The 19269-nt window shown below is 37.9% G+C and overlaps 1 protein-coding gene across 14 annotated transcripts in view; it reads right to left on the bottom strand.

Moving 5' to 3' along the window:
- Nucleotides 1–19269, bottom strand: part of ADGRV1 (adhesion G protein-coupled receptor V1) — a 597366-nt gene that overhangs the window by 358167 nt on the left and 219930 nt on the right. For 13 of the 14 annotated variants that reach the window (XR_012413865.1, XR_012413864.1, XM_005557361.4 and 10 more), the window contains 6 exons: nucleotides 17668–17816; nucleotides 15612–15813; nucleotides 14882–15101; nucleotides 10633–10872; nucleotides 9070–9219; nucleotides 7569–8042 (listed from right to left, as the gene is read on the bottom strand). Coding sequence is in view for 11 of the 14 variants with exons in the window: in XM_005557361.4 (XP_005557418.3) it covers nucleotides 7569–8042; nucleotides 9070–9219; nucleotides 10633–10872; nucleotides 14882–15101; nucleotides 15612–15813; nucleotides 17668–17816 (1435 nt within the window). In the remaining 3 variants the exon portion in view is untranslated. The remainder of the gene's footprint in view (nucleotides 1–7568; nucleotides 8043–9069; nucleotides 9220–10632; nucleotides 10873–14881; nucleotides 15102–15611; nucleotides 15814–17667; nucleotides 17817–19269) is intronic. The other variant, XR_012413866.1, reaches the window with a different exon arrangement.

Here is a 19269-nt window from a genome sequence, read left to right as displayed (position 1 = left end):
TTTTTCCAATTCTGTGAAGAAAGTCAATGGTAGCTTGATGGGGATATCACTGAATCAATAAATTACTTTGGGCAGTATGGCCATCTTAATGATATTAATTCTTCCTATCCACGAGCATGGAATGTTTCTCCATTTGTTTGTGTCCTCTCTTATTCCCTTGAGCAGTGGTTTGTGGTTGTCCGTGAAGAGGTCCTTTACATCCCTTGCAAGTTGGATTCCTAGGTATTTTATTCCCTTTGAAGCTACTGTGAATGGGAGTTCACTCATGATTTGGCTCTCTGTTTGTTACTGGTATATAGGAATATTTGTGATTTTTGCACATTGATTTTGTATCCTGAGACTTTGCTGAAGTTGCTTATCAGCTTAAGGAGATCTGGGGCTGAGATGAAGGTGTTTTCTAAATATACAATCATGTCATCTGCAAACAGAGATAATTTGACTTCCACTTTTCCTGTCTGAATATCTTTTATTCCTTTCTCTTGTCTGATTGCCCTGGCCAGAACTTCCAATACTATGTTAAATGGGAGTAGTGAGAGAGGGCATCCTTGTCTTGTGCTAGTTTTCAAAGGAATGCTTCTAGTTTTTGCCCATTCAGTATGATATTGGTTGTTTGTCATAAATAGTTCTTATTGAGATACATTCCATCAACACCTAGTTTATTGAGTTTTTTTTAGTATGAAGGGCTGCTGAATTTTGTCAAAGGCCTTTTCTACATCTATTGAGATAATCATGTGGTTTTGTCATTGCTTCTGTTTATGTGATGGATTACTTTTATTGATTTGCATATCTTGAACCAGCCTTGCATCCCAGGTATGAAGCTGACTTGATCGTGGTAGATAAGCTTTTTGATGTGCTGCTGGATTTGGTTTGCCAGTATTTTATTGATGATTTTCACATCGATGTTCATCAGAGATATTAGCCTGAAATTTTCTTTTTTTGATGTCAGGTTTTGGTACCAGAATGATGCTGGCCTCATAAAATGAGTCAGGGAGGATTCCCTCTTTTCCTTTTGTTTGGAATAGTTTCAGAAGGAATATTACCAGCTCCTCTTTGTACCTCTGGTAGAATTCAGCGGTGAATCCGTCTGGTCCTGGACTTTTTTTGCTTGACAGGCTACTAATTACTGCCTCAATTTCAGAACCTGTTATTTGGTCTATTCAGGGATTCGACTTCTTCCTGGTTTAGACTTGGGAGGGTGTATGTGTCCAGGAATTTATCCTTTTTTTCTAGATTTTCTAGTTTATTTGCGTAGAGGTGTTTATAGTATTCTCTGATGGTGGTTTGTATTTCTGTGGGATCAGCGGTGATATCCCCTATATCATTTTTTATTGAATCTATTTGATTCTTCTCTCTTTTCTTCTTTATTAGTTTGACTAGCAGTCAATCTATTTTACTGATCTTTTCAAAAAATCAGCTCCTGGATTCATTGAATTTTTGAAGCATTTTTCATGTCTCTATCTCCTTTAGTTCTGCTCTTATCTTAGCTATTTCTTGTCTTCTGCTAGCTTTTGAATTTGTTTGCCCTTGCTACTCTAGTTCTTTTAATTTTGATGTTAGGGTGTCGATTTTAGATCTTTCCTGCTCTCTTGTGGGCATTCAGTGCTATAAATTTCCCTCTAAACACTGTGTTAACTGTGTCAGACATTCAGGTACATTGTGTCTTTGTTCTCATTGGTTTCAAAGAACATCTTTATTTCTGCCTTCATTTTGTTATTTACCCAGTTTTGAGTGAGTTTCCCAATCCTGAGTTCTAATTTGATTGCACTGTGCTCTGAAAGACTGTTTGTTATGATTTCCATTCTTTCACATTTGCTGAGAAGTGCTTTACTTCCAATTATGTGATCAATTTTAGAATAAGTGCTATGAGATGCTGAGAAGAATATATATTCTGTTGATTTGGCATGGAGATATCTGTAGATGTCTCTTAGGTCCACTTGGTCCAGAGCTGAGTTCAAGTCCTGAATATCCTTGTTAATATTCTGTCTCGTTGATCTGTCTAATATTGACAGTGGGGTGTTAACATCTCCCATTATTATTGTGTGGGAGGCTAAGTCTCTTTGTAGGTCTCTAAGAACTTGCTTTATGAATCTGGGTGGTCCTGTATTGGGTGCATATATATTTAGGATATTTAGCTCTTCTTGCTGAATTGATCCCTTTACCATTCTGTAATGCTTTTGTCTCTTTTGATCTTTGCTGGTTTAAAGTCTGTTTTATCAGAGATTAGGATTGCAACTCCTGCTTTTTTTTGTTTGTTTTTTGCTTTTCATTTGCTTGGTAAATATTCTTCCATTCCTTTATTTTGAGCCTATGTGTCTCTGCATGTGAGATGGGTCTCCTGAATACAGCACACTGATGGTTCTTGACTCTATCCAATTTGGCAGTCTGTGTCTTTTAATTGGGAAATTTATCCCATTTACATTTAAGGTTAATATTGTTATGTATGAATTTGATCCTGTCATTATGATGCTAGCTGGTTATTTTGCCCATTAGTTGTAGTTTCTTCATAGTGTCGATGGTCTTTACAATTTGGTATGTTTTTGCAGTGGCTGGTACCGGTTTTACTTTCCATGTTTAGTGCTTCCTTCAGGAGCTCTTATAAGGCAAGCCTGGTAGTGACAAAATCTGTCAGCATTTGCTTGTCTGTAAAGGATTTTATTTCTCCTTCACTTATGAAGCTTAGTTTGGCTGGATATGAAATTCTGGGTTGAAAATTCTTTTCTTTAAGAATGTTGAATACTGGTCCCCACTCTCTTCTGGCTTGTAGGGTTTCTGCCAAGAGATCTGCTGTTAGTCTGATGGGCTTCCCTTGGTGGGTAACCCAACCTTTCTCTCTGGCTGCCCTTAACATTTTTTCCTTCATTTCAACTTTGTTGAATCTGACAATTATGTGCTTGGGGTTGCTCTTCTCGAGGGGTATCTTTGTGGTGTTCTCTGTATTTCCTGAATTTGAATGTTGGCCAGTCTTGCTAGGTTGGGGAAGCTCTCCTGGATAATATCCTGAAGGAGTGTTTTCCAACTTGGTTCCATTCTCCCTGTCACTTTCAGGTACACCAATCAAATGTAGATTTGATCTTTTCACATAGTCCCAAATTTCTTGGAGGCTTTGTTCATTCCTTTTTATTTTTTTTCTCTAATCTTGTCTTCTTGCTTTATTTCATTAAGTTTATCTTCAATCTATGATATCCTTTCTTCCACTTGATCGATTCGGCTATTGATACTTGTGTATGCTTCATGAAGTTCTTGTGCTGTGTTTTTGAGCTCCATCAGGTCATTTATGTTCTTGTCTAAACTCATTATTCTAGTTAGCAATTCATCTAATCTTTTTTCAAGGTTCTTAGCTTCCTTGCATTGGGTTAGAACATGCTCCTTTAGCTCAGAGAAGTTTGTTATTATCCACCTTCTGAAGCCTACTTCTGTCAATCATCAATTTTTTTTTTTTTTTTCAGAGATGCCCTGCCCAGAGAGGAGAAATCTGGCAGTCCAGCCACAGCAGCCTTGCTGCACTGTGGTGGGCTCAGCTCAGCTAGAACTTTCTGTTGGCTTTGTTTACACTGTGAGGGTAAAACCGCCTACTCAAGCCTCAGCCACGGTGGATGCCCCTCCCCCAACCAAGCTCGAGCTTCCCAGGTCGATCTCAGACTGCTGCTGTGCTGGCAGTGAGAATTTCAAGCCAGTGGATCTTAGTTTGCTGGGCTCCTTGGGGGTGGGACCCATTGAGCAAGACCACTTGGCTCCCTGGCATCAGCCCCCTCTCCAGGGGAGTGAACAGTTCTGTTTCGCTGGCATTCCAGGTGCCACTGAGATATAGGGCAGGGGGGGAACAAAAAAAAAAAACTCCTGCAGCTAGATTGCTGTCTGCCCAAACAACTGCCCAGTTTTGTGCGTGAAACCCAGGGCCCTGGTGCCTGGTGGTGTAGGCACCGGAGGGAGTCTCCTGGTGTGCAGGTTGCGAAGACTATGGGAAAAGCGCAGTATCTGGGCCGGAATGCACAGTTCCTCAGGCTCAGTCTCTCATAGCTTCCCTTGGGTAGGGAGAAAATTCCCCCACCCCTTGCGCTTCTCAGGTAAGGCGATGCCCCACCCTGCTTCAGCTTGCCCTCCATGGGCTGCACCCACTGTCCAACCAGTCCCAGTGAGATGAACTGGGTACCTAATTTGGAAATGCAGAAATCACCTGCCTTCTCACTGGGAGCTGCAGACTGGAGCTGTCCTATTCGGCCATCTTGCCAGCAATTCCTGCCTATTGTTCTTGATGGCATTGGGCACAAACAGAAACAATTTATGGTACCATAACATCCTGTGAACATGCCAACACTGTTTATCCACATGCTTTTATAACTGGTTGTTCATACACTACACAGGGAGCAACATGGCACCAGGAATTGTTTCTCAGTCATCTTTGTATCTGCTGAGCTTCTCACAATGATTGGCACATAATAAGTGCTCAATAAATGACCCAGCCACAAATATAAAATTCCTCTTGCATTCTGAAAAAGTATTTCAAACCTAGACTTGTTTCTTTAGCAGGCCAATGATTCTTATTGTCAGTTTGTGCCTCATAAAAAAAAGTCAGTTGTTAACCAGGTGTTAACAACTTACCAGGTGCTAACAGTTGACAATCCAAGGTTCTGGTGTTAAACCTACATCAAGACTCTTTTGTTCTTAGAGTCTAATGGAAACCTACCCTGTTCAAAGACCCATTTGAAGGTTACAAGCCACAGCACAAGGGGTTAGATACATCATGGCCCTTGGGGTCCTTCTCTGTGGCTTACCTGTCCAAAGTCTCAACTTTTATCCCAGATGGTAGAAGAGGGAGAACAGGATGTAAACTCTTGTAACTAACATCCTAATCTTCAAAGAGCAATGGGTTATATACCGGGTGAGAAGGAAGAAAGGGACCACTGAAAAAACTCTTGTCTTTGGTTTAAGGGCATGTCACACCTTTCCCCAAACAGTTCCTTGGAAGACTAACTCACCAATACCTAAAAATCTATGTGAAGTCTTACACCACAATCCTGGAATGTGCCAGAAAGAAAGAAGATATGCAACTTGAAATAGGTTAAAGAGAGGCATTAAAGTGAGCAAAAAAGAGGGTTTTTTTGCATGCATAAACTAGTAAACTTGTGTTACTCTTTATGAAAATAGAAATCATAAAAACAATTAAAATGGGTTCAAATACAATATTAAGAAATTCATAAATGATACTTCATTTATCGTATTAGGAAAGCTAAGTTTTTTATAAACAGGAATGCTAAGCTTTGAAATGAAATGAAAAGGGGACTACCAGGTACTGTGAAAAACAGTCTAACAACTAGGCAGATCAAGGGTGTTAGTCCGTGTAATAAACATCACATATTTTGGTTTTCTTACACCTGAGAGCAATTTTGTACTACACATTGCTTAGTAAAATAATACAATATCTAATCTTCTCTTTGGCATGCCTTATTGTCAAATGAAAACTTACTATAAAATGATACCAAACTATTCCCAGAAAAGTTAAAGGATTGTCCCCTAGTGTTCTTTAGCAGCTTATAACCTGAATATGTTCAGAATGTAATGCTACAAATATATGGGAAAATGTTTCGAGTTACACAATTGAGGCATACTGTATTTTAAAAAATTTTTCTAATTTGTAAGTGAGACTTGATACATGATATTCTGGTTAACTTAATCCACCTCTCTTTTTCCATTTTTGTACTCTTTAGCCTTGAAAGCTGTTGGATACAGGAAATGGAGGTTAGAAATTGATCAAGCAAGGTCATGACATTGAGTCAGTTTCTCAAAGAACTACAACAGGTCTTCAAATCACACGATTTCATTCAATGCTGTTTCATACAATGTTGATGAGGAAAACATGAATTCCCAGCCAGGGCCACTGTCCGGGTGGAGTTTGCACATTCTCCCCATGTCTGCATGGGTTTCTCCAGGTGTTCTGGTTTCCTCCCACATTCCAAAGATGTGCACGTGAGGCTGAATCAGCATGTGTCAATGATTCCAGTCTGAGTGAGTGTGGGTATGAGTGTGACTATGCCCTGCGATGGGATGGAGTCCTATCCAGGGTTGATCCCTGCCCTGAGCCCTGAGCTACCATGACAGGCTCTGGCAGCCCACGACCTTGAACTGGAATAATAGGGTGACTAATTATTTTGTTTTTATTACTCTTGTGACTAATTATTTTGCTTTCATTACTCTTTCTCAAACGTAGGTATAGCTCACATTTATTTCAATGTTTAATTTCAAAGTAGGTGGTCTTTATTTAGAAGTCTGGTGCCGTTTTTGTGACCAGAAATATGCTGTAGGAACTTAACTATTGTTTATATCAATTAGCTTATGGTAAAATTGGTTACACTGTACATCATTTCACTTAAAGCTGCAATTTCCAAGAACCTGTGGACATTAAGTGAGGACATACTGCACAGGAATGTAGGAATAACTATGAAACCCATGTCTCACTAAGAAGACCCCATTTGTTTTCTGTATTAAGCAACAACAAAACGCTCAGGTACACAACACATCAAAACATTGCACTGTAAATATGGATTAGTGTAATAGGCTTATTCCTTACCCAGAAATGATAACCTATTTTCTACGGATCACAAGTTTATATGAAACTAAGCTGACACTGGCTGAACATCACACCTCCATGAAAGCAGCACCCAAATGCTCGAGCCTTCATGGAATTGATTTGGGTGTTCCCAAAGGCTTCAGAATCCCCCTCTTCACCATTCCTCAACAGAGAGAATATATATCCTTTCTCATTCTCTCCTAGCTTCACAATTCACCCTGCAAGTTTTTCTCAAGATGACTCCAATCTGTCTACTTCTTGGATAGCCTTTCTTACCTGTGAGATAATTAATACCAATGCCATAATGCATCCAGTGGCAATGAATGCCATAATGCATGCACAGAGGATGATATGACATGTACCATCCTTGGGGGATTTAAAAAAACAGTCAAATCACTTTCTGTGGTTCAGACTGAGAAAGACTGCTGGGCTGTCTGCTTGACCCACAGGAAATCCATGCATTCTGATCACTCACCCCAGATGTTGGCAGAGCAGCCTGCTGTGATTTCTCCTCACGACCATTAGAGAATATCATAGCCAATTTCCTATGTTCCAACTTTTCAAAGAGAGAAGCAGGTACCAGTCTCCGTATTCGCAAATCCTTTTCATGTAAACTATTTCACTGCACTACTCTTTGCTAGAAGCACAAAGAAGCCTACAAATTTCTCCCCTTTGACAAGCAGTGTGTGCATGCGTGTGTGTGTGTACACATGTGCATGGGTGTGCAGGTGTATATGCACAGCACTGCAAACACTTCCTAGAACTTTGTAAGTAAGTGTCTGTTACTCTCTACACTAAAATCTATTATCTCCATCCAAATAGTAATACACTTATTATAATCTGCAAATGTATTATCCAGTAGTTACCAAACATTTTCAAGGGCATTTTTTTGTGGTTCCATTTAAATATCTGAATAAGATTTCAAACTGATCATGAGGTAAGCATGGGCACTCCTGAAAGGGTTTTATTGGAATGATCAGAAAACTGAAGAAATGTCACAAACCTGATTCTTTATTGGCACCATGTCCACTTTATATGTGGCACCATCTTTGACCACCAGCTGCCTCTCCATATTTTCAGTAACAATCGGCTGTTCTTTATGATCAGATGATATTCGAAGCCCAACAGCCACATCTCCAAATGTTCCAGCAAGCCGGGTTATGTTAATTTGGATGGATCTAATAAGGTTCTGCCCAATAAGTATTGACTGGCGATCAGAATACAGGGCAAATATTCCATGTGGGTCATCATTTGCATAAACAGAGAACCATGTAATACTTTTCTCCAGGTCCAGTTCTGCTCCTCCCTCTACAGAAACAAGCTGGATCATATAATCTTCCTCTATCTCAGGTACCTCATCTGGTAGCAAATGAACACCAAAGCTAGCTTCACTCTCTCCATCAGCAATGGCGAAAAATCCATTGGTGAAAAGAAAGTCTTCAGTAATGTCAAACTCACTACTTAATTCCCAGTAGACCTAAGATAAAAGAAAAAAACTCAACAAAGTTATATAATTCAGTATATAAATATATATATGTGTGTATATATATATATCATATATATATGCACCAAATTCCTTTAAATTATGTTTTTCTCTATAATATACAAAAAAAATTGTAATTGTGCATCACTATATTCAAACCAAACTCTCTAAGTATATGTTAGCTTGAGACGTATATTGACTCTTTCAGGCTGTTGAATACTATTTGCAGGACAAGATTACAAAATCTCATTATTTAAAATAATAGCACAATTTGAAGGGACACAGAGAAGCAAGCTACCTTAAAAATTCCAGTTCCACAAATAGCTTTAGTCACACACAATATTTAAAGGTAAAAAGTAGATAATTTGACAATTCAAATAAGAATTTTTGTTTGTTTTTAATAAAAAGGGACTATCTAGGAGATGTCAAAAATCAATCATCATTTTTCAGGAATTGCTGGCCTCCAAACTACGAAGTTTCAACTGAAGAAGTACCAGTTAATATCCAATACAGAAAGAGAAGTCAGTGTATAGAGAAATTTCACAAAATATGTTTTTCTAGCAAACAAATTACCTTGATCTGTTAATCAAAAATCATGAAAACTTACAAGGCCAAACATTCTATATAAATATACATGCAAATACAATTTCTTAAAAAACAGTTGCTAAATGGAAAAATTCTAATGAGAAATAAGCCCCGGAGAATTTACACAAATCATTGAGAGGCTTAAGTAGGAAAGGCTTCACTTTATAGTAAACAATAAAATGTAAAATCATTTGGTTCTTTTTTAAGTGTGAGGAAAATCTTTCGAAGTAACTGTAACCAATTTAATTTAGAAAGACAGCTAGTGGTTGATGCTGAGAGAGCCCAAAGATGTTTAAACAAAGCCTCTGTTTCTCTGAAGACTCATGTAATTTTAGTTTATCAAAAACTTTAATTAACTAGAATATGCAGTTTCTCTGTCCCTCTTAACCACATGTTAGGCAAACAGTACTTTGAAAAATCAAATGAAAAATAATACCGTAATCTCTCCAAAGGTGCCCTTGACTCTTCTGACAAAGAAGGTAATGAGCAGGGGCCCTTCCAGAGCCAGAGGCTCCGAATAAGTCTTCTTAGACAAAGTCTCAGGAGCAAACTGAACAACTCCGTTTGGGTCACCAAACTTTTGTATCTAAAAAATATAAACAGAGAACAGAGGAAATAATATATAAAACAATAGGGATGAAATTATAGTATCCAACATATTAACAAACGGAGAAGCTGAGGAAATTAAAGAAACATAAAAATGACACTTGAATATAATCTACCTAGCTACCTGATTTTTGAAAACTTCTTTATCACATTGACTGTTACCTAAAACAAGTAGGTTCTTATTCCCCAAAGATGATGGGAATTAAAAACCCAGAAAACTCCCATTTGTAGAATCCCAAGAGAACAGTAATCTGATGCCTGAATTTTGCTTTATTCATCTCATATTTACTACATTTAATCAGTTAATTTTAGCTAAATTCCTCCTACTAGCTATGATATACACGGAGCGAAGCAAATAGGTCCTGTGAGGACTAATTTTGTGTATCAGTTTGCCAAGACTATGGTGCCCAGTTGTTTGGTCAAACGCTCATCTAGATGTCACTGTGAAGGTATTTTGGAGATACAATGAATACTTACAATCAGCTGACTATACGTAAAGGAGATCACCCTCAAGAAAGTGAATGGGCCTCATCTAAACAACCGAAGGCCTTAAGAGCAAAAACTGAGGTTTCCTGGAATAAAAGGAATTCTGCCTCAAGACTGTAACTTAGGAATCCTGCTTGAGTTTTTAGCTTATTGAACTGCTCCACAAAATTGCAACTTCAACTCTTTCCTGAGTTTCCTGTCTGCCAGCCTATTTCATGGATTTTGGACTTGCTAGCCCTCACAATCATGTGAGCTTATTCCTTCAAATCTCTCTCTCTCCCACCCCCCGCTGTGTGTGTGTGTGTGTGTGTGTGTGTGTGTGTGTGTGTATGTGTGCGCGCACGCGCGCCATGTCTGTCCTATTGGTTTTGGGTCTCTGGAAAACTCTGAATGATATAGATCCCAAATACAAGTATTTTATAAACTTTAAAAAATGGGTCATCCATCTGCATTATTTTCAGTAGTCTTGGTCCCAGCACTTTTTGCCTTAACTGAACAAGTACCATTTTTCCTTCAAACCATCTGGAATACAACTAGTTAATAATTTTTACATTCTCTGATGACAAAGATATCCAATGTTTGGTATGCTATAACAAATACCTCTGGTATGCTATAACAAATACCTCTGCTCTAAAACAGCCAAATATTCCAAAAACACCAAATTTTCTCCAAGCTTGTAAAATAAGTACTTATCATATATTAAAATGTTTTTTAATTACCAATTGTCAGGCTATGTAATGAGCTGACATGAAAACCAAAAAGTTTGACCCTTCAGAATTATTATGATTTTATTTGGTTTTATAATTTCCAATTCATCACAAGTATGTAGAGTTTCAACAAATGTAAATGTATTTTCTGATAAATCCATTAAATCCACATTTTGTGAGAAAAATAAAGTCATACATACGGTTAATGTAACATCTTTAGCTCTGGAGTCTAATTTAGCTTCTCCTTTCACAAGATGAAGTTTAATAATGAACGTCTCTTCAACTTCAATTTCTTCATGAGGATAGATTGTCAGAATTATGGTTCTCACTCCGCCTTCTCCTTCTCTAAAAGAGAAGAGCCCGCTCACTGGGTCTGCAATGTCTCCATTCTGTGGCAGTAAGGCTTCTTGAGAGTTGGGTCCTACTATCTCCCAGTTCACCTATAGGATGTTTTTGGTTTTGGTATTTAATAGAGATCAATTTTAAGCAAAGAATTATTTCAGGATATCTAGTATTAAGAAAATATATACACATACAGGAAAATTATTCTAGGATAATTCCATCAAATTGCTGTTTCATAAACTGTTTTTTGTTGTTAAAAAGAATGATATCTGCGGCAGGGTGCAGTGGCTCACGCCTGTAATCCCAGCACTTTGGGAGACCGAGGTGGGCGGATCACCTGAGATCAGGAGTTTGAGACCAACCTGGTCAACATGGTGAAACCGTGTCTCTACTAAAATTATAAAAATTAGTCGGATGTGGTGGCAGATGCCTGTAATCCCAGCTACTTGGGGCTGAAACAGGAGAACTGCTTGAACCCAGGAGGCCGAGGTGGCAGGGAGCCAAGATCATGCCACTGCACTCCAGCCTAGGCAACAAGAGTGAAACTCCATCTCAAAAAAAAAAAAAAAAAGATATTTGCAAACATAAACTACATACCTATAATATTCATGAATAAAATTGTCTAACAGAAGAAAAGTATTAATAACCAGTAATTTGTCATCACATAGGATAAAAAACATGTAATAATCTATATTAAAATACATATTGGAGAAATATAAACATTTTAAAAACATATAAGTACAATACTGTCCTGCTGTGTGCACAGGCTGTGCCAATCAAAACCTATATAAATAAGACAACAAAACCATGCAAAAACTCTGCTGTAGACCATGCGAAAACGTTAAAGATACTTACATTCCTAGTGTAAAAGACACAGAAATCTTCATACATTGTTATAAGAAACGAAGATTTCTATGTTTCTATGATTTGAAATGGTATGCCTCTCACACAGTCTACAAAGAACATTGGGCACTTGTTTTTGCTTCTTACTTGATCTTTCATCAGCAGCGTGCCAGCTGACTATTTCCTCCTTCAAACACCATGTCCTGTCTTCTTGGCTTACATGATACTTAATGTGCCACCTGCCTTTCTAGTTTTCCTCCTCCTTTACTTCTCAAGCTTCTCTGCTGGCTCTCCTTCCTCTGATCTCTACATGGTGGAAGCTCAGGACTCAGCGCCATATCCTTCCCGTTTCCAGATATACCCCTTAGGCCCCACGTGTTCAAACGCCTCTCCATGTGTCAACACCTTCCAAACCACAACACACACTCACACGCTGACCTGCCTACATGACCACGCTCCCCTGGGATGTCCAGTAGTATCTCAGAAGAACAGAAGAAAACAGAACTTTTAATTTCTCCTTGAGCTTCTGCATCTTAGTAAACAACCCTACAAATTATCTAGCTGCTCAAACTTAAATTCAAGGAGTTATCCTTGATTCCTGTGTTTTCCTCAGCCTCTACTTCCAACCTAGTGAATGTTTCTTCCAAATATCAATGTATACCAACTTCTCGCCATCTTTATTTTCACCACCTTGTCGGAGCCACTGTCAGCTTTGACTTGGACGGTAGAGGGAAATAAATAGCCTCCTAGCCATCCTTCCTGCTCCTATGCTGCCCCACCAACTTCTTGAATCCGTTTTCCTTGCAGTAGACTTAAATAGCTGCTTTAAAAGACAATCTGGTGACATTGTTCTCTGGCTTACGATTTTCTAATGGCATCCTATTTCCACTTCGAATGAAATGTTTTTTTTAATTATTATACTTTAAGTTCTAGGGCACATGTGCACAATGTGCAGGTTTGATACATAGGTATACGTGTGCCATGTTGGTTTGCTGCACCCATCAATTCGTCATTTACATTAGGTATTTCTCCTAATGCTATCTCTCCCTCAGTTCCCCACCCCCCAACAGGCCCCAGTGTGTGATGTTCCCTGCCCTGTGTCCAAGTGCTCTCATTGCTCAATTCCCACCTATAAGTGAGAAAATGTGGTGCTTGGTTTCTTGTCCCTGTGTTAGTTTGCTGAGAATGATGGTTTCCAGCTTCATTCATGTCCCTGCAAAGGACATGAACTCAGCATTTTTTATGGTTGCATAGTATTCCATGGTGGATATGTGCCACATTTTCTTAATCCAGTCTATCACTGATGGACATTTGGGTTGGTTTCAAGTCTTTGCTATTGTGAATAGTGCCACAATAAACACACGTGTGTGTGTGTCTTTATAGTAGCATGATTTATAATCCTTCGGGTATATACCCAGTAATGGGATTGCTGGGTCAAATGGTATTTCTAGTTCTAGATCCTTGAGGAATCGCCACACTGTCTTCCACAATGGTTGAACTCATTTACACTCCTACCAACAGTGTAAAAGTGTTTCTATTTCTCCACATCCTCTCCGGCAACTGTTGTTTCCTGACTTTTTAATGATCCTCATTCTAAATGGAGTGAGATGGTATTTCATCGCGTTTCGATTTGCATTTCTCTGATGACCAGTGATGATGGCATTTTTTCATGTGTCTGTTGGCCGGATAAATATCTTCTCTTGAGAAGTGTCTGTTCATATCCTTTGCCCACTTTTTGATGGTGTTTTTTTTTTTTTTTTTTTTCTTGTAAATTTGTTTGAGTTCTTTATAGTTTCTGGATAGATTGTAAAAATTTTCTCCCATTCTGTAGGTTGCCTGTTCACTTTGATGGTAGTCTCTTTTGCCTTGCAGAAGCTCTTTAGTTTAATTAGATCACATTTGTCAATTTTGGCTTTTGTTGCCATTGCTTTTGGTGTTGTGCTTTAGTCATGAAGTCCTTGCCCATGCCTATGTTCTGAATGGTATTCTAGGTTATCTTCTAGGGTCTTTATGGTTTTAGGTCTAACATTTAAGTCTTTAATCCATCTTGAATTAATTTTTATATAAGGTGTAAGGAAGGGATCCAGTTTCAGCTTTCTACGTATGGCTAGCCAGTTTTCCCAACACCATTGATTAAATAGGGAATCCTTTCCCCATTGCTTGTTTTTGTCAGGTTTGTCAAAGATCAGATGGTTGTAGATGTGGGGTGTTATTTCTGAGGGCTCTGTTCTGTTCCATTGGTCTGTATCTCTGTTTTGGTACCAGTACCATGCTGTTTTGGTTATGGGAGCTTTATAGTATAGTTTGAAGTCAGGTAGCATGATGCCTCCAACTTTGTTCTTTTTGCTTAGGATTGTCTTGGCAATGTGGGCTCTTTTTTGGTTCCATATGAAGTTTAAAGTACTTTTTTCCAATTCTGTGAAGAAAGTCATTGGCAGCTTGATGGGATGGCATTGACTCTATAAATTACCTTGGGCAGTATGGCCATTTTCACTATATTGATTCTTCCTATCCATGAGCACGGAATGTTCTTCCATTTGTTTGTGTCCACTTTTATTTCGCTAAGCAATGAAATCTTTAACCCGGCTTAGGAAGTTCTGTGTGATCGAACATCTGTTGGGCTCTCTGATTTATCCTGTGCTATTATCCCCTTACCTCCAGGTCCCAACCACATGAACCCCTCCATGCCTGAAACATGCCAGCTTATGCCTCTGCAGAAGCTATTATTCCTTCTGCTCAAATGCTCACTCTTCTAACCTCTTTCTCATAACGCATCTTTCAGCTGAATTATCACATCCTCACCATCCAACACAGCATTCGCAATTGTGTCTCCCAGTTTTACAAGCAGAGCCCTTACTGTTATCAGATCAATTTATTTTTAGTTGTTTATTGCTCAGCTCTGCTTAATAAAATGAAAACTCTGTAAGAATGGAGAGGAGGTCTGTCTAGTTCCCCAGTATATTCTCAGTACCTAGAACAGGGTGTGACACACAGAAAGCATTCAACGAATACTTGTTGAATTACTGAATTTTATCAGAATCATTTACTTCATTTCTAACAAGCCCTCAAGGTTCTCTGAGGACAGATGTATGCCTCATACATTTTTATGTACTTTATCTGGCTCAAAAGCTGCTGTACACATACAAGGTAATTAATAAATATTGATTGATTGTGAATAAAGAAATAAATATACTTGGGGAATGAAAAAACACACCATACTCAGTCTATCAAAAATATTTAAAGTCATGGGTAAAATAAATCTACCTGAATCTCTCCCAAGAGTCCTCCAGTCCGCTCCAGAACCAGTGATAAAATCATTGTGGAATTGGGATTAGGAACAGAAATTTTGCTTTGATTGAGAAACCTTACAATGCCAAAGGGAGAGTCACTCTTGGCTATTATAATTCTGCTCACTAGGTGGCGCCCAAGGACCGCTCCTCCAGTAGCTCCGGTGAGTAGAATTTCAATGGGCTCCTCAAATTCACTGCATGGCAAGAAGGAGCAATTCTGTGAGTCTAAACATATTAAAGTGCTTGTAAAATCCCAATAACCAGTCATTTTCCAAATTGGTCATACATATTCAAGGCACAGTAGTCACACATCAAGTGGTAAGAAGTGGGTGCTTAGCTAAAAGAATGAATGATTAACATCAATATTATATGACCTAGAGCAGTCGTAGGGACTTTCTTGCCCTCTTTTTAATTGCTTAATGCATAAAGCAAGCGAATTAAAGGATGTTTCCACATTCTGATTAGATTTTTTTAAGTCTAGAGAAACAGAAAATATTATTTCCTTTATTTGAAATGAAGTGACATATGCAACCACATTGTCTCCTAGCCCCTTTCCCTACCCCTATACCCCAAAAGTATTTCACCTGTTGTTTCTCAATGGACACATATTATCTAAAGTTCTATTGTCAGTGCGGAACATATGTAAGGGTTAGAACACAATACTTATGTCTGATGTATGCCCACATTATTTTCTATATACCAACCTTTCATTGTCATCAATGATGGAGATATTTATAAAACTTAAATTTTGCCCATGCTGAAAGGTGACTGTACTGTCATGCAAAATGTAATCAACACCTCCAGGACTGGCAGAGGAGCTCTGAGAGATGAAATCAGCTGTCACATAGCCATAAGTTCCATGTAGCCTCACCACTGGAATCATGATCAGCCCAACATCTTCCTCCACTGTAATGGGAACTTGGAATTAACTGGTAAGCCAGACAGAGCAACTAACTTATAAGATTCAGCCAAATTAAACCTGGCAATTAAATATAATGGCACAAAGTAAGCACTCTATGTTTTCATAGTTCTTTTATCATTTTCAAAGGGGATTAGTGAAAAACCTCCTGACTTACTTTTTAGGAGGAACATAGTTTATGAGATGTTGGAAGTTACAGTGAGCAGTACAATTAGCATTTAAATAACCTATTTAATCGGTAGCATTGGCATTCTCCCTCTGTGTACTACATACCAATAAATGATCCTTGCTTTCTAAGACAATGTTAGATGGACACAAGGAAACATTTAAGTTGGTTGTGCTCACAGGAAACCACTCTGGATTGCTTCCACACATTCAATTGAAATATAAACATGGTAATATAAATAAATGAGGTTTATGATATGTATATCATATGAATTTTTTAAAAGTCTAGATATAAGTACAATTTGATTACATTTTCACTTCCCATGAAATCTACTTGTGAATCTGAAAATGCATCTACAGTGTTTGATTTCAACTTAAACATTATTTTCAAAAATATGTTTCTTAAGCTATGCTAAATTCTGCATATTAAAATATAATTTAATAGGGTTCATATGAGCTATGACTAAACAATACCCAATGTACATTATAAATATAAATATGCACTGACCAAAATTCCCCAAAGACAATGAATCTAACAGAAAACAATGAACTGAAAAAATTCTAAGTCTCATTTATTTCTTGATGCAAAAATGTAATAAGATTTTTACCAGGTAGAGACTGAAGTTCACAAATAGTGATGCATTCCATGACTTACCCATAAAGTCATTATAAACCAATGCCTAAGGTAATTTTTTTTTTTTTGAGACGGAGTCTCGCTCTGTTGCCCAGGCTGGAGTGCAGTGGCCAGATCTCAGCTCACTGCAAGCTCCGTCTCCTAGGTTTATGCCATTCTCCTGCCTCAGCCTCCCAAGTAGCTGGGACTTCAGGCACCCACCACCTCGCCCAGCTAGTTTTTTGTATTTTTTAGTAGAGACGGGTTTTCACCGTGTTAGCCAGGATGGTCTCGATCTCATGACCTCGTGATCCGCCCGTCTCGGCCTCCCAAAGTGCTGGGATTACAGGCTTGAGCCACCGCGCCCAGCCTCTAAGGCAATTTTTTATGAACTTTAAAAATGGCTAGATAACCAAAGAATTTTGGTAGAGGCAATGAAGCCAATCAGGTTAATTGCAGCAATAAGATATTTATTTTTAAAGTCATATTCGTATTCTGTATTTTAATAAAATCATTTCCTAGAAAGGCAGCCATCTCTTCCTACCTGGGAAGGAATATAACCATATATTCTGTATTCTGCTTCTACAAGAGGAGAAGGATTGGGAATATCAGGCAACCTGTTATTGGGGACTGTTTCGAGAAAGCAAGATCAAGGATTCAGATACTACCTGCATCTCTAGGCCAGTAAAATGTTCATTTCAAAGATGATTATTAATTAGGAAGTGAATATTCACTGATTTCTAGTCATATACGAAATTAAATATGCACAAATTACAAAGGCTTTCATTAAAATGTTTGAAACAGAAACATTTTAATAATCCTAATGTTAAATACAGTTTTTCTAGATAGCCTTGTTCCTAACATTGCCATGCACAGCAAAGTTCAAGACCACCCAAAGGTAACTGAAAATGTACTTCAAATAAGTAAATAAGTATAAAAGTGCATATGTGTAAACACACACACACCCACAGCAAACTAAAAAAAATGTACACACTGAAATTCAAACTAATGTAATTTGGAAAGTGGTGGTAAACTTACTTACAAGCTAGCTAACTGAACCTACCTTCGAAGGCAGTATACTTCGGGTCAAATTCAATGATGCCTTCTGCGTTATCATTTTTCATTATCATGATTCGAACAATGGAGATGTTTCCTATTTCAGGAGGTTGATCTATCTGAAGTCCATTTTCTTGGATGGTAAAATCATACCCTCTTCCAAAGTCATACGAATTAGAATAAAATAAAATACAACAAAACAAAAAATACATAATTGCATAGCATGAATTAAAAGGTCCTCTTAGCTCTTACAACTTAGTTCTATAAAGAACTGCAATACTTTTAAAGATCTTCAACACTAAAATACTCTTTTTTTTTCTGAAATGATACTTTGAAACAGATTTCTGTACTGCTCTCAATTATTGGTGCCTATACGAAGCCAAAACTAATATAAAGTTACTAAACGTGGGCAATGGGAAGATAATAAACTGTGAGAAAATCGGAAAGATGCTGTCGTAAAATGAACCTTTGGGAATCACGGCTGAATACATGTGCAGTAATAGACCTAGTGCACTCAGAGATAGGTAAGCAGGAGGCCTTGAGATTTATAGTGTTAGGTTAAGATGATTTATTTAAAGAAACAGTGAGTGTCAGGACACTAAATTTCAAACGAAAACATCAAGATTCAAAAAAATATCTCTCAATACCAGCCTGGGCAACATAGTGAGACCTTATCTCTACTTAAAACTAATCTTAAAAAATTAGCCAGACATGATGGCACATGTCTGCAGTCATAACTGTTTAGAAGTCTGAGGTGAGAGGATCCCTTTATTCCAGGCATTCAAAGTTGCAGTGAACTATGATTATGCCACTGCACTCTGTCCTGGGTGACACAGCAAGACTGTGGAAAGAAAAGAAAAGAGAGAAGAGAGAAGAGAAGAAGAGAAGAGAAGAGAAGAGAAGAGAAGAGAAGAGAAGAGAAGAGAAGAGAAGAGAAGAGAAGAGAAGAGAAGAGGAGGAGAAGGAGGAGAAGGAGAGAGAGAGGGGAAGGAAGGAAGGAAGGAAGGAAGGAAGGAAGGAAGGAGAAAGAAAAATAAGAAAGAAAAGTATTTCAATTTCTACAGAAACCAATCATAACCAATTCCTCTATCTTTATATAGATGGTAGTTTACTTCTGTAATGATACTTCTGCAAAAGAAGTTTTTTTTTTTTTTTTAGATTAATATTATTCCCATCAAAGCATCGACTTCCAGGGCTTCAAAATATGACTTTAATTCCTGATGCTAAAAAATGGCAATAAACCATTTTAGTCCTTCATTCAATTCCCAAATTCTATTCTGGTATTTATATGCTACCTAGTGTTGAAAGGTTTAGTTGGTGAATCAAATATAAGGCAAAATCAGAAAATTGAGGTTTGGACTATTAAATGATGAGTAACTGTTATCAGTAGTCTGAGATGGGCTGTAGATTAGCTAGTTGTACTACTTACCTTTTGAGATCAAAGAAAACCTAGAAATTTATCTAGAAGGCAAAACTTGTTTCCCCAGAATTAAACTTACATAGAAACTGCTTTTTAAAAAAACAGTAGCAAAGAAGACAAAATCCTCAAGCTCTAGCTGGTTAATAACACAAATATGATCTCACACTAAATGAGCTTTTACCAAATTGC

The sequence above is a fragment of the Macaca fascicularis genome, chromosome 6 (assembly GCF_037993035.2).
Source record: "Macaca fascicularis isolate 582-1 chromosome 6, T2T-MFA8v1.1".
NCBI lineage: Eukaryota > Metazoa > Chordata > Mammalia > Primates > Cercopithecidae > Macaca > Macaca fascicularis.
The sequence above is the reverse complement of the archived record's forward strand: the minus strand, read 5'-3'. Positions and strand labels throughout refer to the sequence as shown.